The sequence below is a fragment of the Macaca fascicularis genome, chromosome 6, assembly GCF_037993035.2.
Source record: "Macaca fascicularis isolate 582-1 chromosome 6, T2T-MFA8v1.1".
In the NCBI taxonomy this organism is placed as follows: domain Eukaryota; kingdom Metazoa; phylum Chordata; class Mammalia; order Primates; family Cercopithecidae; genus Macaca; species Macaca fascicularis.
Genome location: NC_088380.1, coordinates 80,584,320 through 80,610,303, shown reverse-complemented (window position 1 = coordinate 80,610,303; position 25,984 = coordinate 80,584,320). Strand labels below are relative to the sequence as shown.

General features: G+C 38.7%; 2 protein-coding genes across 5 annotated transcripts in view; one reads left to right on the top strand and one right to left on the bottom strand.

The window, feature by feature from the left end:
* Window positions 1-25,984, bottom strand: part of IQGAP2 (IQ motif containing GTPase activating protein 2) — a 310,898-nt gene that overhangs the window by 69,357 nt on the left and 215,557 nt on the right. For all 3 annotated transcript variants that reach the window (XM_005557201.4, XM_045393897.2, XM_045393896.3), the window contains 3 exons: window positions 12,358-12,448; window positions 7,821-7,988; window positions 2,707-2,849 (listed from right to left, as the gene is read on the bottom strand). In XM_005557201.4, the coding sequence (XP_005557258.3) occupies window positions 2,707-2,849; window positions 7,821-7,988; window positions 12,358-12,448 (402 nt within the window). The remainder of the gene's footprint in view (window positions 1-2,706; window positions 2,850-7,820; window positions 7,989-12,357; window positions 12,449-25,984) is intronic.
* Window positions 16,438-24,658, top strand: F2RL2 (coagulation factor II thrombin receptor like 2). Of its 2 annotated transcripts, XM_015451623.4 has the most exons (3): window positions 16,438-16,710; window positions 17,494-17,575; window positions 21,564-24,658. In XM_015451623.4, exon 3 carries the CDS (start codon window positions 21,566-21,568, stop codon window positions 22,622-22,624), a length of 1,059 nt encoding a protein of 352 aa, XP_015307109.3. In that variant the 5' UTR covers window positions 16,438-16,710; window positions 17,494-17,575; window positions 21,564-21,565; the 3' UTR covers window positions 22,625-24,658. The 2 variants fall into 2 exon arrangements, with proteins under 2 accessions (XP_015307109.3, XP_005557257.3); XM_005557200.5 differs by lacking the exon at window positions 17,494-17,575.

Sequence of the window (25,984 nt, the reverse complement as noted above, 5' to 3'; positions counted from 1 at the left end):
AATAATCCATTGCTACAATGTCATTTTCCTAAAACTTGTACGACCTCTGAACATCTGAAATGAGTCACTAAACTGTGTTCTTCACTATCTTCTTGTCATTAAGCATTTTTGGTAGCACTGGTCAGACTCAGATCACGTTTTTTTCCTCTAAGTTTTAGTAAATACTGCATTGGTGATTCTGTCTGCAATACTGCTACACTGCAATATCTTTGATGTTGACTTTTAATGATTCTGTAAGATGTTTGTTCTTGTTTTTTTCCAAGATAGAACTTAATTATCATCAGTATTTTCTCTTTAAACATATTACGATGCGTGGATCCATTACCGGCAGGTTTCACATCCTTTGGGTCGAACTTTTGTTTTTAAATCCAAAGCAATGTTGGTGAATATTACTTCAAGAGTATTCCCCCTGGGAAGCATTACTCACTTTTTAAAGTACTTATGTATTTCTTAAGCCACCAACTTGGGTTATTAATTCCAGAGCAATGGGCACATGACAAAACCACTCAGAGATACTGGTGACTGTGTCAAAAACAATGAAAAAGTGGAAAAGATACTAGACTAGAAGTTGGAAGCACTGGAAATAAATCTGTTAATTGACAAAATCTACCCAAATTGCAGAATTAGTACAAGCTGCTTCACCTACTCTGTGCCCCAATTTCCTCACTTAGAAAAACAGAAGATGAGAATATTTGCTCTATCTCTACTTAGAGGATAATTTAGGGATCAAAGTGATGTGAAAGTATATTGGAAAGTGAAACTCTATATAAATGAGGGGTACTTGGCTATGTTTATGGTTTCAGGAGACCTCATTCTCAATTCCACACATTCTTTGGGTATTTGCAGGGACACCAGTTGGAAAGGTTACTTTTGGCCATAACTTGTTTCAGACATCTTGCTACAAGGGTTGACTCCAATTTCACATTCCTCTGACTTTACCTCCTCTTGTTTCTTCATGGCTGCCCACCAACCTCAGACAAAGCAAAGAAGAACCTCACAGAGAAGGCCATTCGGCAAGATCTACTTCACTACCTGTTTATAGCTAAGTCTTTTGTTTCAGGAAATCTTCACCAAGCATTTAGTCCCCCTATTCCCATGTTGCGAGAAAATATTCAGCTCTAACAAAGCCATGATTATACAAATAATCTATTGTCAAAGTGCTTCTCTCGTTCCTCTATGTAGGGAGGGGCAACTAAAAAATGAATGAAATTCAGTGATCTAGAACTGAAACTGAAAAGAGCTCTTTTGGCTATACTTTTTCTCCTAGCTTTGCTCTTGTTATCTTTTTTTGTAAATACTTCAGCCCTGGGCTCCTGTATATATAAAAATTGCTGAATATTTGGGAGGGAATTAGGACTACAATGGACAAGGCACATGGGGAAATCAGGAGGACCCCTGAGACTCCAGCTAGTCTTGTTTACAATGAGAAAAAGCATCTGAACCTGAGATTCTAAAGCAGACTTTTCTGTTTTTTTTTTTTTTTTTTTTTCTCCTGGAGACAGAGTATAGTTCTTACTGCCCAGGCTGGAGTGCAGTGGTGCGATCTTGGCTCACTGCAACCTCCGCCTCCTGGTTTCAGGCAATTCTCCTGACTCAGCCTCCCAAGTAGCTGGGATTACAGGTGCTCGCCACCATGCCCAGCTAATTTTTGTATTTTTAGTAAAGATGGGGCTTCGCCTAATACAGACTTTTCTAAATGAGTTTCTTCTTTCTGTATTTAAAATAACAAATGTACCCCCAAAAAGAGAAACAAACAAAAACTAACAAATGTCCTAATAGTCAATAACGACGCTATGTTCACTAATGCACTATTTCTTTACTCTTAACAAGAAGCTCAAACAGGTACTATCTATATAGTTTGGTTAAAAAGAGATGAGAGAAGGGATAAATTACTTTCAATAAGTAAAATCTGTTGGAAGAAAGCTTTCAAATGTGGGTCAAGGATTAGTTAAAAGGGATCTTTAGTAGTTAAATAGAAATTCCAATTCAATGTATCATGTATAACTCTCGGTTAGTGCAATATATGGACACATGGCTAATTTTTATGTCAGTTAATAGAAAGCCAAGTATAAGATACACTCAATTGTGATGTTAGCACTTACATTTGGACATGGGTACATCCAGAGCTCTAGAAATGTTAAGCAATGAAAACATGCTAAGATGACCATCTCAGAAGCAGCAAACGTTTAATGTTTACCCATCCTGCTCTTTGCCCAACTCTGTTCTTTGCTTCTGAAGCTGTCCTGGAGATGGCTGGGGCCATGTGTGGCAGAGATGCCCTCTCTAGCACTTTGTAGAAAAAAATGACATATTGGTTTGAAAGGTACAATGTTAAGTTGCAGGCTGAGATGGGTGGGAAAGAAATACCTTTTAAATATTGACAACCCAGGAATTATCATTAATTGAGCTTAATTAAGTCAAGAAAAATCTTAAGATTGATTTCTTAGGATAATCTACCATCCCAAATAAATAGTGAAATATTTCTTCCCCCTGCTCTATTTGGTTTTGTTAAGCCAATATGGAAAAAACTCTGTACATTAGTAACAATGCAGCCACATTCAACTGCAGTTCATGAAGACTTCATTACATATCCAGCCTTCAGATAAATCAATTAGTTCCTCTCATCACTTCCATGATTCAGAAATAGACAACCAGTCAAATTTAACTTTATACAGTACAGTTATCCATCAAACACCAACCTCCTACCTCGATTTCTTTTCCTGTGAGCCATGATTCTTTATACAAGCATGATTCAGGTATGACCCAGGAGCCCTCTTTTGAATCAATGTTGTAACAGTAGTCATATTTTTCATTCAGGTTGAGTTTGAGCCATGAACCTTCACTAGACACTAAAGAAAAAAGTTTGTTAAATTCTATAGAGACACAGTGAACCCTTAAACATTAGCGTAGTTTCTTTAATATGTAAAATAATTGAATATGTTTTTCACCAAACCTTCAGACAGTCAAAGGCATCAGAAATGACCCACTAACATGGAATAAATTCGATGTATTTAATGGCAGATGCCTGCTAACCCAAGGAAAAGGAAGAGACATAAATGTCTAAGGCTAGCTCTGAAACTTAAATCTTTCATTAGGATGATGAAAACATGTTTGGCCAAAAACAGTCAAAGAGAAGGAAAAGCAAACAATAATTGTAAGTCCCAGGTAGATGCAAACAACAACACATGTAGACAAAGGAGACCAATCGGCAAGATCCTCTTTGCTTACAAAGTTTACCTGCAATTTCTCCAACAAGGAGATACCCACAAGGACTGTGGCCCTTATTTAAGGAGGGCCAATGACTGGCATTCAACCAAAGCAGAACCTTTGGAGACAACGTTACTCAAAGTACAAAATGGCATAAGCACAACATAAAGGTCAACTAATGTAGGGAAAAAGAAAATTCCTGGTTCCTCTGACTTATTTTGTGCTACACAACCACACAAAATGAGAAAAAAAATTTTTTTTGAAACTTAATTTTGGGGGAGGGGTGATAGAAAAACCTATGGTAGTTATGACTTCGATTGGTCAAGAATATCTCCTTCTCATGAATCCATGGGCTAAACTTCATATTTAGAAATCTGTTTATTTTGTTGAATGGTTACAATTCTGGTCCCAGACCTGAGAGCAAAAAACAACAGAAAAAGATAAAAAGTTCTAACTTAGACTAAGTTAAGTCAACTGCACCAAGTGAGCATGAGACTCATTACCTTTTCAGGTAAATCAAAGTTCAAGTGAATTTCTTCACAAAATATTGAAATGCATTGAAATAACTAAGCAGGGGCAACTTTAAGGTCTTTAATATGTGTTAATGCTTCATTTGACTTTAAATGCCCCTCACCTGTTCTTTCTGTTTGTCAATGCCCAGGAAGAGAGATGTATCTCTTTTCAATGGGCAGTCAGACAGCTGGTTCATCTGTTTAGAAATATGGGTCTACTACAAAATACATTGTACAGTCAAGTTAGGATGTTTACAAGTAATTATTATTCTTTCTTCCTTCCCTTCCCTCTTCCTACCCTCCCCTCCCCTCCCTTCCTTCCTTTCTTTCTTGCTTTTGAGACAGGGTCTCACTCTGTTACCCAGGCTGGAGAACAGTGGTGTGACCAAGGCTCACTGCAGCCTTAACTTCCCCAGGCTCAGATGAGCCTCCAGAGTAGCTGGGACCACAGGATCATGCACAACTGGCTAATTTTTTGTATTTTTTGTAGAGATGGGTTTTGCCATGTTGTCCAGGCTGTTCTCAAACTCCTGGGGTCAAGCAATCCACTCGCCTCAGCTGCCCAAAGTGCTGGGATTATAGGCATGAACCACCACGACCAGGCAATTATGATATTTTCAATTATCAATAGTTGTCAGATTCATAAATGTTTTCAGAAGAATAATCACCCTTCTTAAGGCAACTCATTGGGAAGGGAAGAAAGCAAGCAAAGCTGGTGAAAATGTTTCTCCCATCACTTAAACTGAGAAGTAAAAAATTTCTTAGTTGGTTAAAAGCCAATCACTTGAACTTTGATTTATCTGGAAAGGCAATGAGTCTAAAGCTCACTTGATAGCAGTTGACTTAGTTTAGTCTAAGTTAGAACTTCTTATATTTTTCTGTTGTTTTTAGCTCTCACCCAAATATGACACATGGGAAAAGAAGCAGGCAAGTTTAGGAGAGAGAAGATAAACTAAGTTTTTTCCATGATGAATATGAAATTAGGATAGCTAATTAATACAGTTATGTAATTCTTTCATAATGAAGGATGAGATAGGGGACATTACAGTAATTCCTGATGAAGAGATCTGAATGGCATTAGAAGGCTTTACTTGGGTTAGGATGTCAGTAGGTAATAGGCAGGAAGAATTCCTATCTTTTTCACATCTAGTTTGAATGTAGTTAGATAAGAGGCTGAGGAGAGCTACTTTCCAGCATGGGTTCCAAATAGTTTTTCTAAGAAATATAGTTGGGTTGTTACTTAGAAAAAAGACTGATAACAGTTAGTTAAGAGGTGACGAACACTCCACAAGGAGGCATACTTTTTAGATGCCTTCCAGACAAAATCATACGCGAACATATAGAAGCGTTAAACTGAGTTATAAGGCTGAGTAATCCATCCACTGAATGGTGGATGTTTTAGTTTGGGAAAAGATAGCCATCCTAGAACCAGAGGTGAAAGAGATAAGAATAAATCATCCTGTGCATGCCTGAAAACAATGCTCATAGCTCTATTGGGAGGTGAAAATCAGTCTTTAATTGCTTGGGATGCTCTTCTTTCTAGAACAGGAGTCGGCAAACTTTTTCTGTAGAGTCAGAAAGTAGGGGCTGGGTGCGGTGGCTCATGCCTGTAATTCCAGCACTTTGGGAGGCCGAGGCAGGTGGATCACCTGAGGTCGGGAGTTCGAGACCAACCTGGTCAACATGGTGAAACCCCGTCTCTACTAAAAAATACAAAAATGAGCCAGGCATGTTGGCATGTAACTGTAATCCCAGATACTTGGGAGGCTGAGACAGGAGAATTGCTTGAACCTAGGAGGTGGAGGTTGCAGTGAGCCAAGATTGCCCTGCTGTACTCCAGCCTGGGTGACAGAGCGAGACTTCATCTTGGGGAAAAAAAAGGCAAATATTTTCAGCTTTGCAGGCTGTGGGTCTCTGAAACAACCACTCAGCACTACCACTGCATCAGGGAAGCAGTCATAGATCATATATAAATTAATGTGTGGCTGGATTTCAGCGAAACTTTATTAAGGCAGATGGCAGCACAAGAAATGTACTAAAAATGATTAGAATGAGTTCAGCAAGGCTGCAGGATACAAGATCAATATACAAAAATCAGTTGTATGAAAAGATATGCCCACGAAGAAACCCGGACATGAATGTTCATAGCAGTCTCATTCAGAATAGCCAAAAGTTGGGGGGAGAGGGTGGCACAGAATACAGGTTCCATCAGTTGATGACTGGGTAAACAAAATGTGGCATACTCATACAATGGAATATTAGCCCCTAAAAAGGACAAACTGACAAATACTACATGAATGAACTCTGAAAATGTTATGCTAGGTAAAAGAAGCCAGACACAAAAGGCTATGTATTGTATAATTCTGTTTACATGAAATGTCCAAAACAGGCCAAAGGCAGAAAGTAGATTAGTAGTTGCCTGGGGCTGGGGAGTGGGTGATGGGGATTGACTGCTAATAGGTACTGGGTTTTGTTTTGGTGTAATGAAAATGTTCTGGAATTAACTAGAGGTGTTGGATGTACAACCTTGTGAATATGCTAAAAACCTCTTAATTACATACCTTAAAAGGACAATTTTATGGCATATAAATTATTTCTCAATAAAAAGTCAATTGTGTATCTATAAACTAGCAATAAACAATCCCAAAATATAATTAAAAAACAATATTTACAATAGAATAAAAATGATAAAATACTTAGGAATAAATTTAATGAAACAAATGCAAGCCTTGTATGCTGAAAACTACAAAAAATTGTTGAAAGAGTTTTAAACTTGATTAAAAGGAAAGACATCCCATGTACATGGATCAGAATATTGTTAAGATGGCAAGACTTCTCAAAGTTATCTATAGATTCAATACGATCTCAGTTGACAAAAGTCTTGCTGCCTTTTTTTCTTCCCAGAAGAATGAACCTGAAGCGCTTCCTAGGTTTCTGAATTGGATACAAAGGGATTTGACCATAGTCACCCAAATATGACACGTGGAAAATGAAATAGGCAAGTTTAGGAGACAGAAGATAAACTAAGTTTTTCCAGGATGAATTTGAAATTAGGATAGCTCATTAATACAATTATGCAATTCTTTCCCAATGAAGGATGAGACAGGGGACATTATAGTAATTCCTGATGAAGAGATCTGAATGGAACAGAGAGGGACTCAAGGGTGACCAGATGCCAAGTAAGAGAGTGGTCATTTCATTAATAGAAAATTTACTGAATTTTAAGGTGGAATCTCCAAGTTGGAAATATATGAAACTTGAAAGCAAGTACATAGGGTACTACTAGACAAACATCAAGTTGGACTAAAAAAGTTTTTTTTTTCCTTAAGCTCTACTTCTAAGGCCATACGCTGTCACACTAGTTTCTTAAAGATGAATACTATCCTGTAGATGACCTACAATGTGGTACAAATAAACACTAGCCTAGAAGTTGAGAGCCACCTTGATGCTTGACACTAGGAAATAGTAGGTGCTTAATAAAATCTACTAAAGGAATTCTAGATTAAAAATTAATTGTCCTTGGGTCTACCATTCTTTTCCTCTGTCTGAAATCTTACCAATGTGAATTTCCAAATCTGAAAAATGAGAATCAAACTGTATAGTCTCAAAGATTATTTCCAGAGCTAACAATGTAGGTTCTGCCGTTGGATTGAGTAGGCATAACTAGTTGCCTAGCTTTGCCCACTGATCCCTTGCAGACTGGCTCATTGTACTTTATTTCATATATTCAAAATTACTCTTTACCCCTATTTAATATTGTACAATCACAAAGGATTGAGAGAAAATATTAGTATAAACATCTATTTATATCACTGGTCTACCCATATGAATAAATGAATCAATAAGCATAACTTGTATAAGGCACAGATTCCTCAAATATGACATTTTCTTAATGCCATCCATATATTGCCACTGAGCTCATCATAGCTTTCCAAAACTAAAAAGAAACATTTAAAACTCTTCCTAATTTCCTTAGCCATAGATGACAAAAAATTACAGAAATATTAATTTGAAAGCAACACTTGTCTTAAAATTAAGAAAATATAATACCACAGAAATGATATTTAAAATAGCTTGCGCTAAAGTAACAAACCAACTTACCTCTTTCAGATTTGAGCTCTTTTGCCTTCACAAGGGCATCATAGTATTTGTCAGCACACTCCGGGATTATGTCATTTGCATTAGAAGTGGAAGACTTCAATACAGACAAAATATCACTTGATTTTTTTCCTTCCAAACACTGATTAACATCAACCACCAGAGTAACCCCTGGGTAATTGAAAAAAGAAGTTTCTTGTTAATGGTTATCTTCTACTTACTTCAAGGCATGCAAATATATAATTCGACGTTTTAGGAATGCATTAGTATCAAACATTTTTACCCTTTGAGAATATTCACCACATATGCCCAAGACAATCACAAATTCACCGACCAGTTTAGTCCATAAGAAGAATTAGATACCATGGGAGTATGGTTTATTAAAAACAACAGTCTTCCCTGGTTACTCATACGTGGTATCAAGGCACTAGGTTTTGCTTGCTGTAGTAATCTATGAAATGGGGTGAATACACACCAACAGTAGATATGTAGCTCTAACCTAGGCCATTAACATGTATTTGAGAACTAGTTTTACAAAGACATTTGTTTACTTTAGGATAAGCAAAATGCTTTTTAAGTGATGGAAATCCTGGTATTCTCTTGTATAGTGCTAATATATTTAGCAAGATTGTCATAAACAACCTAAACAAGAGTTCTGGAAAGGCAGAGCTGGTGGATATGTGTGACGGAGTCCTAAAACTTAATTCTGGAACCATTTTAGACCTAACTAGCATTTTATCCCATTGCGAATTTCTACCCCTCCTCATTAACAAAACCATATTAAACTCTTGGTTGCCTAAGGGAAGTTAACTTAGTGAATTATTTCCCACTTTAATTTCAGGTAAGAATGTCCAATCAGTAGGACTAGCGTTTTCACAACCAGTAAATGCACTGAGTTAGAAAAGTAGAACCAGAAAATGAAAAGAAGCCAAGTTAAAATACTTACTACATGGAAAACATCTTGATGAAAAGAGAAGGGAGACATGGATACTTTTTCTTTTTTTCTTACATGTACATCAAACTCTACAAATATTAAATTACAATCTGTTCTCATCAAATTATGTTCACAGGTGCATAGTACTATGAGGGTTAAAGGCAAAAGGAAAACAGAGATTGACTTTCAACAACCTGGAGTCAAAGTCATGCAAATCTGGAGGGGCACACAGAGATGAAAGGAGAACTTCTCAGGCAAATTCCAGTGGTTATTGAACAAAAGGTATGGCAGTATGTTCTTATGCCAATAGAGTTTAACAGGAAATAGGTAGACATTGCCCTTTCCTCTTCTTCTGGAAAGCTTTGTAGGATAGAGAAAATAGAGTACTGGAAATTGAGAAGTTTGTGGTCTGAGAATAGCCAAAGGAATAAGAAAATGACAAAAATTATCACATAAATTACATGTGACAGTGTCATCTAACCCAATAAAATGCAATTTTCCTTAAAAGATATTACAAAAGGCACACATTTCTTGCATATATTATCATTGAGTATTGATGTGCTGGTTCACAGGTCAATTTCCAGATAACTAAAGCTAATTCCTTTATGGACCAACTCTCATCTTAATAGAATCATTTTTGATGAAACTCTAAAACATGCCTTAGAGAAAATCCTAACAGGACAGTCGCTATTGCTCCTTATTTTACCCAAAGTCTCTGGTATAAAGTAGGTGCTTAATGTCTGCTGAGAGCTGCCAGAAGAGTCCTTCTTGTCATTAAAATTGTGCTGTGCTATAATCCGGTGTTATTTTCAAGGACTATGGAGGTGTTTGGGTTTACTGGCTCCTGCACAAAATAGCCTTAATAACTCCTATACCTCTTAGTTTTTCCTTCTTCCTTCACTGTCAGCTGTCACTTTTTACTGACATTGATGTGCCTGCCTATGGCAGCTTAAGCACTTTACTGCCTTGTGACTTGTGGCTTCTGATGTGCTCTGAGTCACAATCAAACAGGAAAAGAAACTACCAAAGATAATAGAGTTTTGCCTAAGAAAAGAATCAACAAGTGCAAAGTGTCTATCTGAGGGGTCCTCAGTGAAAAAAGTAGATTAACTTCAATGTGCTTACTTTGAGATATCTATTTTGATTGCTTTTTTCCTTAATCTGTGAGTTATAGCTAAGTTCCAGATAGCTACAGATACCAGATATCAGATAGATGACTTTCACCCCAGAAAGTCAGGTATGTTTCTGCCAAGGAACAAATTAAGAAACCTCCCATAAATCTCCTAAGAGATCCAAAAAATGTTTGCTTTACATCTTAAGCCATATACCAGCAGGCTCTCTTAAGGCACACATTCACAGTGGAGGTGATATAACCCCTAAAGGGGCAAAAATTGGTTTCTGCAGGGGGAGAGTGAAAAAAATCTCTTTATATATAAAGTACAGGTCTACATATGGCACATAAACAGGTATACAATATATCTGTGGCACTAAAATTTCATGGTAAGGAGTGATTAGAGAAAAAACTGTCTAAAAAGATTCTTTAGGGTGCCATAATGAGAAAAAGGTAGAGAAAGACTGCTCTAAGGAATCAAAAGTAGAGGCAAATCTACTTTCAGCAAGCAAGATACTCCAGTGAATGTGAACACTGGGCCAAAATGAAAGGGACTTGAGTTACCCTGCCCTTTTAAATTTTGCTGATGGTAACATATTTGGGCCAACACATTTTCTTTTATCATATTATCTGAGAGTGTGTTTGATGCTTATAGTGTGTGACCAGAATCTATTTCAAGTCTTCATGCAAATAATGAATAATGTTTCTAAAAGGTTAAATTCTTGTTGAAAGTCAGAAAACTCTCATAGATAGTATTAACTTTGGAAAATCTTTTTTGCTGTTATATATAGTAAAAGAAAGTATATCAGCTCCTCTAAGGGACAGGACAGAGGGAAAAGATAGGATTTTAGATGTGCAAGTACAGAGTACAAAATCATACATTTGAGAAAACCTCTTACTTTTATAGTCAATAGTACCATGAGTCTCAATGTGAAAAACAGAATCAACTTAACATTTGCAGGCCAAATGTAAGAACAATGAATATAAGAAAATTTTAAAAACCTTCTAAATTGGTTTGATTTCTAAGAGACAAATCATAACCATTTTAGGCTATCTGAATGTCTAAATTACAATTGAATTTCTCAAAAGTGTCTCTTCAGAATATGGTTTCCTTCAGTTTTATATTTAAGTTGAAATTTCTTATATACACACCTCCACTTTATTATTTTTTTTCTTAAGGCGTGCTAGAAAGGAAAGACTTCAAAGTTCCTTAGGGAATAAAAGTTCAGGTTAGAGAAATACACACATTTTTCTAAGCTAAGGAAATAAAGCCCAGATGTTTCTCACAGATGCTTCCGAGGTTGAAAAGCCCATCTGTGGAGTAAGACAAAGTCATCTTAAAAACCTTCTCAGACCTGATACAACAGAATAGATTCTAATTATGCCATGAGTTGGCAGGTTAATGAAATATACTTTTAGGAATCTTAATTTATATATGGAGAATGTGAGTATAGCAATTTAGAAGCTATTTCAGACTATCATGTGAATTTTCATATTATTCTTCCTTAAAAATAGAGGGTTAAACAATTTTATCATGTGAACCAATGTGGGGATCCTGCCAGTTGCTGATTATACCTATTCCAATTATGCACTCCAGAACTGGGGAAGTAACCACAGAAGGGGTTTAGGGACCCACTGTGAGATGGATCTGAGCTAATATTCTATTGATCACCTGACCTCCATAAACCCCTACATTGACTGGTGGACCACAGTTATGTTTTGGGCCTCTTGGAATTAGTGTCAGTTCAGAGCAAGTGTCCACTAATCCCCAAAAGTCTGATTATGTCCTTTCTCCTAAGTACAATCACCCTGGTAAAAGGCCATAGGTCCCTTTGGGGGAGGGGTGGAAGAAAGACTAACAGTATACATTTTTGGTAGTGTAGCTGAGTTCTTCAAGGGGCCTGGCCTTCCCTTCATTTGAGGGGTTCTGGATTTGTAAACTGGCCCCATTCTGGGAATTGATTGAGGGTCCATGACTCTTTTTATGATTCAAGGTAGACTTCTATTTGCTTGAGTCAAAACTCATCCAGTTGTACAGATTAAGTAAGAACTGAGTAGACTGCCAGTCTATTTCACTTCTAGTTGCACCATGATCAGCTAGCCAACTCCATAGGTCTCCTATTGGTTCTGTTTCTATGGAAAACCCTGGTAACGATAAAGGCCATGGAAAGGAGAAAAAGGCATCTATTAAGTAGAAATGATCTAGTTCTCTAAAAATCAAGAGAAAAAAAGGATTTGATTCAATTATACAATTTGAGAGCTTAAAAACTATTTTTTACCTTCTGGATTTTGTTCAGCAACATTGTTAAATTTTGTTGGAGATAGAGTCAAATCACTGACAACAGGGCAACCAACTAATTTTGGTATAATTATGTGTCCAAGAACTAAAACTTGGTAAGAATCCAAATCTTCCAGAAATTAAAAATCGCATGACTTCAGGCACATAACCAAATCCAAAAAGACAAGTTTCAAGAGCAAAGGAGGTGAGGGCTTACATTGTTTTGCTCTGTCCTCGTCCACATTGGCCTCATCGACGGCTTGCTGTATCTCATCCAGCCAGAGCACTTTGGAAACACTCTCAGAGTCCTGGGAACAATGTCACAGAATAAAAAGAAAGAACAGTGAATGATGAGGAAACAGAATTAATAACTGCTTTTGAGGAGCCATTTAATCATAATTCCCACAAATTCTTAATCAGCAACTACCCAGCTCTGCCATGTACTGTATACACTCCTGATGAAGCAGACCCCAAACCCGACCACTTCCCCCTTCTTCCCCACCACTCTTTAGTCCAACCCTTCATCATCTCCCAACTAGACAGCCGCACTAGTCCCCTAGTAGCTTCTGCTGCATCTAAGCTTGCCCTCACCACAGTGGCCCTTTATAGAGAGCCTAGAGGATCCCTTCAAAATGGATAGCTCAGTGCACCACTCCTCTGCTTAAACCTTCCCCAAAGGCTTCCCCCAGCAGTTAGAAGGAAACACAAGGTGCCTTCTCAGGGACAGTGGGGCTCCAACAGCATGGCCCTGCCTACTGCCTCTCTGGCTGCACCTCACACCCCTCTACTTCTCCCTTCCTGTTCTAGACCTTCACATGAGTCTCTTTCATACCACAATACTCTATCTACCCTCACAGCGTGGCTGTTGGCTTTTTCTTACCATTCAGGTCTCAACTCAGATGCTACCTACTCCAAAAAGCCTTCCTGGGCTACCCTAGTCAAACACTCTCTCCCTCAATCAATTACTGTGGTTCCCAAACTAAGTGTCAAGGGGCCCTAGGGTACCATGGGATATTTTTAATTTGAGAGAAACACAGGGATCGTCCATATTTATCAGACACAGAGACAAAAATTAAAAACAAACAACATGGTGATTATCCTCAAGGAGCTCACAATGTAGTGTAAGAGATAGATGTGTCAAGACATACAGCTGGGTGTGGTGGCTTACACCTGTAATCCCAGCACTTTGGGAGGCTGAGCGGGGGTGGATCACTTGAGGTCAGGAGTTCGAGGCCAGCCTGGCCAACATGGCGAAACCCCATCTCTACTAAAAATACAAAAATTAGCCAGGTGTGGTGGTGCATGCCTGTAGTCCCAGCTACTTGGGAGGAAGGTGGGAGGACTGCTTGAACCTGGGAGGTGGAGGTTGCAGTAAGCCAAGGTCAGGTCACTGAACTCCAGCCTGGGTGACAGAGTGAGACTTTGTCTCACAAAAAAAAAAAAAAAAAAAAAGTAAAAATAAAAGGAAAAAGAATTATAATACAATGTGATCAGGGCAATATATGCTGCAGACACATGATCCAGACATAGGTGAGAAAGGGTTAACCTATGGTAAAGGTGTTGAGCTGCAGGGGGAGCAAAGATTAAGTAGTTAAAGATAGCTTCAGAAAGGGAGCAACAGTAGCAATGAAAATGTATTGCATTTTTCCTATTAAGGTAAATATTCATATTTAACTTTGGGTTGATCCTGATGGTCCTGCTACAAAAGTCAGCCCTGACAGATATTAAGTGGAACTTCTAGGTAGCAATTGTGTTTTATAAAATCTTGTCTGAGATGGCAAGTAAATAATTATCAGCAGAGATATTTTCAGGAAACATGTGACATTTAACAAATGGGAACATTTTACCTATGTGTAGGAGTAAGTGTCATGTTCTAAATCCTAAGTCAAGACTGTGATGAATGAAAGGTAATGGATCCGGCACTGACTCTGTCATTTAAAACTTAAGATGGATGGGGGCAGCAAGGAGAGGAAATAGTCACTGGTTCCTCTGGCAGGCTTCTAACACTATTTTCCTCAAAGACTAACGTGAGATAATACATGTGGAAAAGGCTCTGAAAATGAGATAAAGTATCTGTTATTTCATCCTGCAACATCTGGGCTAAAGGAGACCTCTGGAGAAGTCTTGGTGCCTGCTTCCACAATCACCTCTAGCTACGTGGCAGACTACAATGTAAGCATCAGCAAGATTTTTCATTTCTTTTAAGAATGGATGGGGGAGGCTCAAACAGGAAGCTGGGTGGAAAGGGGAAGACAAGAGGAGGAAAAAAGAGACAAGGAAGCAGGAGCTAATTTTTCTCTGTTTCCAATATCTCAGAGAACCCAACACTCCCCAGGTATAGCCTAAAAACTAAGCTCTACGAGTTCATTTATGTGTCTCAGTTCTTTTGAAGGGTATTTACCTGCCTTCATAACTTATCACTGTAGAAGATGCACCACACAGATTTTTACCCAGATGAGAAGTCAGTAACAATCTTACTTCAAAGCTTAAAGTATTAGTCTTATGAGCCAAACTGAAGAGAGAAATTACAAATCAGATGAATTTAAGTCAGCAGTTTAAATTATGAAACATTGAACTAAAGGTGGCTAGAGTTAAATGTAAAACCAAGAGTAAAAGCTGAATCTTATCAATGTAAAGTCTGCTTTTTCTTAATTTATTGATTTTATTTTATTTTTGAGATGGAGTGTTGCTCTGTCACCCAGGCTGACTCACTGCAACCCCCGCCTCTCAGGGTCAAGCTATTCTCCTGCCTCAGCCTCCCAAGTAGCTGGGATTACAGGCACCTGCCACCACACTTGGCTAATTTTTATATTTTTAGTAGAGATGGGGTTTCACCATGTTGGTCAGGCCAGTCTCGAACTCCTGACCTCAAGTGATCCCCCCCACCTCAGCCTCCCAAAGTGCTGGGATTACAGGCGTGAGCCACTGCGACCGGCCAAGTCTGCTTTTTCAGTTGTTCACCAGAAGACTGAAAATAATAGTATATTTATGGGACGGCCACACCTCCACTTCAGTTAAACAGCCAGGTTCAACGGAAGAGTTAAAAATGAATTAAATGACCAGAAACTAGGCCATGTGCAAATCGTCATAAATTCCTGATTGTAGATAACTCCCAGAAAAGTTCTAATTAAACAGAAAAAACCTTTGTCAATATTTTATGTTTTTTATTTCTGCAATATAATAGCATTCAATCTCAGTTTGTATAACCATATATTATGTAGTTGAAGTATTAAACACTGACCTTTGTAAAAATCTTGGTCTAATGTAATTTAATCAAGATGTGAAAGGTTTCCGCAGATCAATTTCTTCCTAGCTTATCCCTGGCCTTTAAGTCTCATGTGAAATTTGTATTTTCTGATTCTTGCTGCATTTTGTAAGGAGCAGGCAGTGGGGTGGTAAGTCTTCAAGTTTAAGTTTTATTTACTACAGAAAAATCTGTTATAATGTATTTTTTTAACTGTATTTAAGTCATACTCTACAGAATATAACAATTCATAAAAGCTTATATGTTGTACAACAGTGTGAATGTATTTAACATTACTGAACCATATGCTTAATACTGGTTAAGATAGTAAATTTTATGTTATGTATATTTTACCCTTATTAAAAATATCTTATTGTAGACTTATTCATCAGCACTCATGGAATAAAGGGAGTTTTTATTTTAATGATGTGCTATGATTTTAGTTTAATTGAACAGTGTTGTTTGGGAGGTTCCTCCAGTTATCTGACGCTAAGGGTTATTGAATGGCTTAAAACACATCAAGATAAGGCAAAAAAAAAAAAAAAAAAAAAAGCCCGAACAAACCCCATCCTCACCCAGCAAAGAAAAACCACCACCACTCAAAAGCCAGGTTCTGGCCAGGCACTGATGACAAATTCAAATCAATATGATATTGATGGAAAATTTTCAAAGTAATTGACCACTCAGTTTGAATTTCTTAAAAAATGTTTGTTTTCCATGATTAATTTATAATTATATAAGGTGTTTAAGAATTAAGATTTGAAATAGCTGGGAAGATAAAAGAAAGGATAATTTATTAAGTAGAAATTACACTCTGGAACTGCATTTTTAAAATGGATAAGAAATGAAAGATGGGACAGATTCAAAACTTACTGCTGCTCAACATCTGTTTTTGGCTTAGTTCTGTAAAGGCCTGCGGTAATTTCTGCCATTCTTTAAATGCAAATATACTAGGGGAGAATTACAGCACCTATTCAGAATAGATTGTTGGGGGTGGATAAGAGTTAAATGCCTTTCTCCAGAGATAACGTAACACACTCAGAGGCTTGGCCTGAGTCATGTTTACTGAAGCATCGAGTGGGTTACATCCTTTCCCTACGGCGGACCAGTGCAAGTTTCCTGCCTGCTCGGCACAGGAGAGCAAACTTCTACAGACAGACCAAGGCTTCCATTTGCTGCTGACACATGGAACTGAGGTGAAATTGTGCTCCATGATTGTATACGTTTCATAACGTTCAAGAGACGAGACTCAGGTCATCAAAATGAAAGCCCTCATCTTTGCAGCTGCTGGCCTCCTGCTTCTGTTGCCCACTTTTTGTCAGAGCGGTAAGCAATTTTCTCAGGGGGTTGGATGGGGATGTGCGTTCCTGTTACAAATTAAGAGTCAACTGAACCTAGCTTTCTTTGCATCTCACACAAACTGCAAACCCCAAAGGCAGTTTGATCTTATTATTAAAAGGTAGAAACATGGAAATGAACATCTATAGCTCATTCACTCTATTCAAACCTGGTCAAAGACTAAGTGTTCCCTCCTGATGTTTAAAAATGTGTGGCATATTCAAGATTTTAGATGTCTACAATTAAGTCAGGGAGCAATTTTGAAAGATGTTTTGTGTTTGTAAGAATTTTCTCTTCTGGTTAAGCAAAGATGGCACTTTTTCAAGGGATTAAAAAATATATCCTGTGTTTATACCTCTTGATGAGACATAAATGGGAGAAACAAGAATATTGCCAGAAAGAAGTCATCTGCTTTCAATAGCTGGCAATGCTAATAAGTCAGTATTTCCAAAATGAATGACTTTTTTTGACTTTCAGTGGGGAGTTCTCCCTACCCTCATATATGATGTTTTAATTTTAGAAATAAGGTCTCCCAAATACTATTATCCAACTTCGAATGTACTTTCCACTTTACCCATCACAATGCTAGCCTGAAGCCTCCTGCTTTTTCCAAAAATAACAAATTTGGGATAGGTGTGTACCTGTCACTTTTTATTAGGTCACACACTCCAGTCAACATTGTTAGGAGTGGGAGAGGCAAAGACTGGACATAGCAAGGGAAACAAAAACAGAAAATAATGCTTTCTAAAGGAACATTGCTTATATTCACAGTTGGAATCCCTGAGTTGTTGCAGAGAGCTCTAAGAGAATCTGTGGTGATTAGCAGTAAGCACATGTGGGATTTATGAATACAGTAAGTGCACGCTCTTTCTGGGAGTAGATGGGCCAATATGTTAAGAAGCAGAATTGCAAAAGAAACAAGGTTTTTGGGGGTGGTTCCTTCAAGACACTAGTAGGGTTTGATGGAGGTGAAAATGGGGGGCCTCTGAAGGAAACAAAGAGGCAGTGAATTTGCTTTCTTCCATAGGGGTGGGGGAGAAATGTGAAGGAAGAAAGAAGCAAGCTCGTCCAACCTGCCTTATTTTGTTGTGGTTTTGTTTTGCTTTAGGCTTTTAGCAGCCTGAAGCCATGGTTTTTAGTTTCTGTCTCTAGTGATAAACGGAAAACATAGATGAGGAAGGGGCTTTACTGGCTCAACTAGAAACAGAAACTGTGAATGAATCCATGACCGTATTCTCTCCTTTGGACACCCCCGAGAGGCCAGAGTTCATTCCCTTTGGATTAGTTCTTCAAGGCCTTTTCCTAGACAGAAAAACATTTTGGAAACATTATGCCCAATGGAAGCCTCTATGAAGAATTAAAATACATTAAAAAAATTTAACAATGAATACAATTCATAAGGAAAACCAGGCTCTGAGGAATAAAAGACTTATTTAAGTGGAACCAGATCTGGCATTCTCTTGGAAAATGGAATCAAATCAACTTTTCCACAAAACACAGGCACTGTTTGGCATGTCTGGAGGCATGATGTCTTGCTAAATCCCAGAAATTTTCTGTAAACGGACAGACACTTGGTTTTAACAGCTTTTTAAAATCAGGCTAATAACTTGTACAGCATGATCTTCAGCCACCATTCTCTAACTTTGTGCCTATCTTTTTTTTTTTTCCTTTTTTTTTTTTTTGAGACGGAGTCTCGCTCTTTTGCCCGGGCTGGAGTGCAGTGGCGCAGTCTCAGCTCACTGCAAGCTCCGCCTCCCGGGTTTACGCCATTCTCCTGCCTCAGCCTCCCGAGTAGCTGGGACTACAGGCGCCCGCCACTGCGCCCGGCTAGTTTTTTGTATTTTTTTTAAGTAGAGACGGGGGTTTCACCGTGTTAGCCAGGATGATCTCGATCTCCTGACCTCGTGATCCGCCCGCCTTGGCCTCCCAAAGTGCTGGGATTACAGGCTTGAGCCACCGCGCCCGGCCTTTGTGCCTATCTTTAAAGGCACTTCTCTTTGGGTGATGTCAGATGCAAGAATTTTTCCAAAATGCAAAAGTGAGCAGAAGGGTTTGTGTGTCACACACACCTTCAAAGATCACCTCTAAATACAGGCACAGAAGAATGCTGCCTCCCACATTTTTCTTTCCTTTTCTTTAATCTACCTTTTCTTTCTTTCTTTTTTTTTTTTTTGAGACAGAGTCTCGCTTTGTCGCCCAGGCTGGAGTGCAATGGCACGATCTCAGCTCGCTGCAAGCTCCGCCTCCCGGGTTCACGCCATTCTCCTGCCTCAGCCTCCCGAGCAGCTGGGACTACAGGCGCCCGCCACCACGCCCGGCTAGTTTTTTGTATTTTTTAGTAGAGACGGGGTTTCACCGTGTTAGCCAAGATGGTCTTGATCTCCTGACCTCGTGATCCGCCCGTCTCGGCCTCCCAAAGTGCTGGGATTACAGGCTTGAGCCACCGCGCCCGGCCTAATCTACCTTTTCTTAAATGATACCTGATCACCTCCATACCCTAAGTTATCAGGCCGCACCTCCTCTATTTTACTCCATGAATTCAGTTTGTGCAATCTCAGGTTTACTTGGAAGGTTTCCATTTCACCCAGGAGCTAACTGCTAGAGATTAAAGCAGGAAGAGAAACTGGCTCTGTATGAGACACAGGTTACTAAACACTAACTTCAAGCATTCAATATGGAGGAATTTTGAGGCCATGGGACAAGATGCAATGGCCCAGTACTGGCATTTTAAATCCATAAGAATGAGGTTTATATTTGGCATAGAAGTCTATCTTAAAGGTAACATTAGAAATCTGAGAGAATCTATTTTCTATACATGTGAAAGGGTTACAAAAAGTTATATAATAATAAATGTTCAGGTTTGAGCTTTAAGATTTTGTTTTTGAAATTGCAGGAATTAGGACTATTAACATCAACATGCCAAGTAACACCAAATATTGATAGCATATAGTTGATGTGTTTCTATCTTTTAAAGAATTCATTTCCAACTTCTTAGGTCCTCACACCGATTTCATCTTCTGATTTTTCCTCCTTTGTTTCCTCTTCCCTTAAAATCTGTCATTACCCCTAAAGTCCACCTTTGGATTCTTTCTTCTCATAACTCTCCGTAGGCCATCTCAACCACTTCCACTAAATTAAACGAGAGCCTCCATGCAGACTACAATAAACCATGCCTCTAATTTGGGCTCCTGGAATTTTGGACCCACATCTAGTCTTCTAACCAGTTGCTGGATGTTTTACACACTAATATTCCACCAGCAACTCATCCTCAGTCAGACTAAAAACAGATTGTAGCTTCTCCCCCATCCTGCCCCCTTGTCTCTTCCTCCAACTCAGTTAATGGCATTCTCTCCCTCTAAGTCATCTAGAGTAGAAACATGAGTCATTATTGCTTCCTGCCTCTCCCTCACTGTACCCCAAAGCCAATCAGATGCCAAGTCCCTTTGAGCCGCCATCAGAGTCTCATGTATTCGCCTCTGCCTTTCCATGACCACTGTTCTAGCTCAGTAACTCACTGAGCTATGAATGATAACAGTAGCCTCCAAATCAGGTCCCCTTGCCTCTAATTTCTTACCTTTTCAATCTATTCTCTAAACTATTACCTAAGACATCTTAAAAACAAGTCACAATAATGGCTATATTAGTTTCCTATTGCTGCTATATCAAATTACTACAAATTGAGTGGCTTAAGACAACAGATTATATTTCTGGAGATCAGAGGTCTTAAAATCAAGGCCGTTGGTGGAGTTGGGTTCATTCTGGAGGCTCTAGGAGAGACTCAGCTATCTCGCTTTATTCAGCTTCTAGAAGCTGCCTGCACTCCTTGGCTTACGACCCTTTCTTCCATCTTCAAAGCCAGCAGCATAGTGTCTTCAAATCTCTGACTTTGACCCTCTTACCTTCCCCTTAAATGGACTCTTACAATTATATATGACCCACCCAGACAATCCAGGAAAATCTCATTTTAAGATCCTTAACTAAGTTAGATCTGCAAAATTCCTTTTGCTAGGTAAAAGAACAAACACACTTGTAGGTTCCAGGAATTAGCAGGTAGAATCTTAGGGGGTGCTATTATTCTGCCTAACACAATGGTTATTCCTCTGTTCAAAATTATGTGTGCAATCCCAGCATCTGTGAATAGACATATGATTTCTTAGGACAGTTTAGAGGCCCTTCAGGAATTTAGCTGTCACTCACTCTTTAAATTTCCTTTCTCAGCTGCACCTTATTAGCATAAGACAATGCATTTTTATGCATCTTCTACACTAGTAGCATTACTTACAGATAGAAATGGAGTTTATTTAAAACTTTACACCACTGACACATAAGTATACAATAGAAATTTGCTAAATCAACTTATTTGGCATTCCCAGATCCCATGATAGCCCACATTATGCTTCTGCCCATTCATCACCAGCAGAATCTTACTCATTAAATTCCATCTTTTTATGAACCTTGCTAATTTTTGCTCAAGTTCATCTTTTCCTTGACATTTTGCTCAAACATCTGAATCTATTAAGTATTGTCGGAATGCCTATATAGTTTATAGTCAACATGCCTATAATGTTCTGATGGGCTTTTTTGTTTCTTCCAATAGTATTATAAACACCTCACACACAAGGACTGATCATTTAGTTTTTGTTTCTGCATGAGATAATGTTGTTCTGGGGCATATAATATGTATTAAATATATGCTTGTTGAGTGACTAATCTATAATAACTTTTAAAATAAAAGTGATCTTAAATTCTACAATCACAGAAATTATTTATAAATAATTAAACACATTGTTTTCTTTTTTCTTGAACTATAAATTTATGTTAATACTTTCTTTCAATTACAGGCATGGAAAATGATACAAACAACTTGGCAAAGCCAACTTTACATATTAAGACCTTTCGTGGAGCTCCCCCAGATTCTTTTGAAGAGTTCCCCTTTTCTGCCTTAGAAGGCTGGACAGGAGCCACCATTACTGTAAAAATTAAGTGCCCTGAAGAAAGTGCTTCACATCTCCATGTGAAAAATGCTACCATGGGGTACCTGACCAGCTCCTTAAGTACCAAACTGATACCTGCCATCTACCTCCTGGTGTTTGTAGTTGGTGTCCCGGCCAACGCTGTAACCCTGTGGATGCTTTTCTTCAGGACCAGATCCATCTGTACGACCGTATTCTACACCAACCTGGCCATTGCAGATTTTCTTTTTTGTGTTACATTGCCCTTTAAGATAGCTTACCATCTCAATGGGAACAACTGGGTATTTGGAGAGGTCCTGTGCCGGGCTACCACAGTCATCTTCTATGGCAACATGTACTGCTCCATTCTGCTCCTTGCCTGCATCAGCATCAATCGCTACCTGGCCATCGTCCATCCTTTCACCTACCGGGGCCTGCCCAAGCACACCTATGCCTTGGTAACATGTGGACTGGTGTGGGCAACAGTTTTCTTATATATGCTGCCATTTTTCATCCTGAAGCAGGAATATTATCTTGTTCAGCCAGACATCACCACCTGCCATGATGTTCACGACACATGCGAGTCCTCGTCTCCCTTCCAACTCTACTACTTCATCTCCTTGGCATTCTTTGGATTCTTAATTCCATTTGTGCTTATCATCTACTGCTACACCGCCATCATCCGGACACTTAGTGCATATGATCATAGATGGTTGTGGTATGTTAAGGCGAGTCTCCTCATCCTTGTGATTTTTACCATTTGCTTTGCTCCAAGCAATATTATACTTATTATTCACCATGCTAACTACTACTACAACAACACTGATGGCTTATATTTTATATATCTCATAGCTTTGTGCCTGGGCAGCCTTAATAGTTGCTTAGACCCATTTCTTTATTTTCTCATGTCAAAAATCAGAAATCACTCTACTGCTTACCTTACAAAATAAATAGTGAAATCATCTTAGAGAACAAGGACAGCCATCACAGAGAGAATGTCTGTTTTCACGGACAACACATGCATAGTGCAAGGAGCTCCATTTCTGAGCTCCTAAGAAATATGCTTCAAAGGTCAAACATTACAAAAGCATTAGTTTTTTTTTTTTTTTTTGAGACTGAGTCTCACTTTATCACCCAGACAGGCATGCAGTGGCGCGATCTTGGCTCACTGCAACCTCCGCCTCCCAGGTCAGCCTCCCAAGTAGCTGGGATTACACCACCACGCCCAGTTAATTTTTGTATTTTTAGTAGAGATGGGGTTTCACCATGTTGGCTAGGCTGGTCTTGAACTCCTGACCTCAAGTGATCCGCCTGCCTCGGCCTCCCAAAGTGCTAGGATTACAGGTGTGAGCCACTGAGCCAGTCAGCATTAGTAATTTTTAAAAATACTTTATCAGTATTTAAAAAACGTTAATGCAGGAGAAAAGATATCACAACTCTTTATGGAAAATGACATTTCCATTTGCCTTATTGCTACTTCAAGCTCTTTAAATCGCCATCTTCCCTGTTTCTGTGAGTGGTATTGCCATCCTTGACATTTGACATCATTTCTTATTCTTTGGTCTCTTTTGACTCTCATGCTGGTGGCTGCCTCATCAACTGATCCTATCTTTGTAGGGTCCCTCACCAGGATTCTTTATTTAGTTTCACCTTTGCCTTCTTTTTTCTTTTCTTTAATAGAGACGGGGTCTCGCTTCGTCATCTGGCTGAAGCGCAGTGGCCTGATCATAGCTCACTTCAGCCTCCAACTCCTGGGCTCAAGCAATCCTAATGTGTCAGCCTCCCAAGTAGCTAAGACTACAGGCATGCACCACCATACCCAACTAATTTTATTCTTTATTTTTTGCAGAGATGGAGTCTCACTTGCCCAGGCTGGTCTTGAACTCCTGGTCTCAAGTGATCTTCCTAGCTCAGCCTCCCAAAGTGCTGGGACTACAGGCATGAGCCACTACACTCAGCCCACCTCTACCTTCTAAGTATTCACAAGTCCTGCCAGATTAATCTTCCTTAGATATCAGCTAGGATACATCACTAAAACGTCTCCACTAACTCCACTGCTTCTATAATAAATCATAAATCTTTAGCCTGGCATTCAAGGCTCAATTGCTAATCCAACTTCCTGTTAAACCTTGTTTGTGATATAGGCACCAACCAAACCTCTTGCTGTGCTCGATCTCCACTCTGCCTCAGACTGAAAAGCTAGTCCTCACGTCTTTGCCTTAATTCTGTCCATTTTTTCTTCCAAGTCCTCGAAGGACCATTCTTCCCTGATTCTCAGGCTAGAAGTGTCACTTTTCTTATCTGTACTTCCAAAGCACTTTCGTATACTTTTTATTATGGCATTTATATATAGTTCATTTATATTTAAATTTGTATTCCATGAACAATCAAGTACTATGTATAATGGAGAAAGTGCTCATCCGCTCCCTTCCTTGAGCTTCTGGGTGATGCCAGGCCCAAATCTTTGTGGCGCCCAGCTCCATGCTTTGAATACTATGTAGCTGAATGCATTTTTAAAATCTCAAAGCAGTTAAACAGCAGGAAAGCCCATTAACTTCATACTGAAAAAGCAACATACTGTGATGTGATGTCATTTCAGGTTGGGCATACAAAAAAATAAGGAAGCTAAACTAAGACTATACTCACAAGGCCATTTAGAAGTTTTAAATAACGCCTCTACTGTTTTTTTTCTTTGACATAGCTTTTAATTGGGAAATGGAATTTTGTTATTAATACCCATTATATTTCTGTAAGTAAATGACTATTTTTCCCTTAACTTAGTGATTAGACAGGAGGGAAGATATTAGTGATTAGACAGCAGGGAAGATATTAGTGGTAAAAAGTGAATGGTAGTAGTGAATATAAATGGGGTTGAGCAAACTTTAAGCATAAGGGACTGCTGAGATGAATTTACAAGTCTGTAGGAATCTGCCTTGACTGTATTTTGTACTGCCCAATAAAACAATAAAAAACAATTTTAAATGTATATTTTTAAATGTGCAGAGTTTTCTATTTCATTGGACTTAAGTAAAAAGCTTCCACACGAAGGCCCTTTATAATATGTGTGTGGTTATGCGAAGAGCAAAACTCAGGTAAACACTAAAGTGAGAATGAAAACCAAATCTAAAGTAAGTTTTAAGAAGATAAAAACTTAAATGGAAGGAACTGACTTCTGAAAATTAAGTCATCAATTACAACAGTTTTACCCAGGGAAAAAATACAGCAATATTCATTAAAAGCACACAGTTTTTATGGTATATACAAGGAGCAAAACAGAACTTTTTGGTGGAGTATATAATTCATATGTTCACAAGCAAAACCTTCAATTGTAGAATAGCACACAACCCAGTGAACAGACATAGAAAAAGTGTTAAAGTCAACATGACCATTACTCAAGTCTCTTTCCAAGAGGCAAAAGGAATTTGGTGGCTACACAAGGTTATACTTGAAATACTGCTAAAGAGGACCAAGAATCCTCACCAACTTCCATCACTGTCCTCCATCTTTGATAAAATTGGGCATCCATTCTATGAAGATGTTATCCATTGTGTTCTTTAATGGCTGTATGCTTTGGCACACTTTTACTTTATACTGATAATATCAGCAATATAATTTTCTTCTATTATTTTCCAAGGCCAGACCTTGGGAAGACAAGGCACAGAAATACCTTCATAAACACACAACTGGAAACTTCTAGGAATCAAAACAGTAGAGGATGCTGAATGTGGTGGCTTGTGCCTATAATCCCAGCTACTTGAGAGGCTGAGGTGGGAGGATCACTTGAGCCCAGGAGTTTGAGACCAGCCTGGGCATCATAGCAAGATCCCGTCTCCAAAAAAAAAAAAAAAAAAAAAGCAGAGGGGAAAAACAAGGACATTAAAGACAACATTGCCAAACAACAGAATTAGGATTTTTCCGAGAAAAAAGAACAGGCTGAGAAAAGAAAGTTTCAAAGTCAATGAACAGAGAAAGAAAACCACTTAAAAACAGGAATTTAACCAAATATGATTTATTGCTTGGACCTGCAGTATTTTAAATCTGTTTAAATCTGTTAGTAATCGCCAGTATATTTCAAACCTCTAATTATATAGTCTAACTGGTTTAATGCCTGAACTAGAACGCAGATCCCTAGGCTCCATATTAATGCTCTAATCACACCATGAAAGCTACCGCTTCTGCACCTAGAAAGGATGCCTGACACAGAGCTGGCATGGTGTGGGCACTCAAAGCCTTCTTTCAAAGGACTCCTGTGGAGTTCCATCTCAATCTAGACTGGAATGCTCCATCTAGAAGGGACCTATACTGCCTGC

Excerpts from the sequence above, each read along its gene's own strand:
- F2RL2 (XM_005557200.5), top strand. The coding sequence starts at position 16,647 with ATGAAAGCCCTCATCTTTGCAGCTGCTGGCCTCCTGCTTCTGTTGCCC. Across the intron at positions 16,711-21,563 it reads GCCCACTTTTTGTCAGAGCG|GCATGGAAAATGATACAAAC; the intron begins GTAAGCAATTTT and ends TTTCAATTACAG.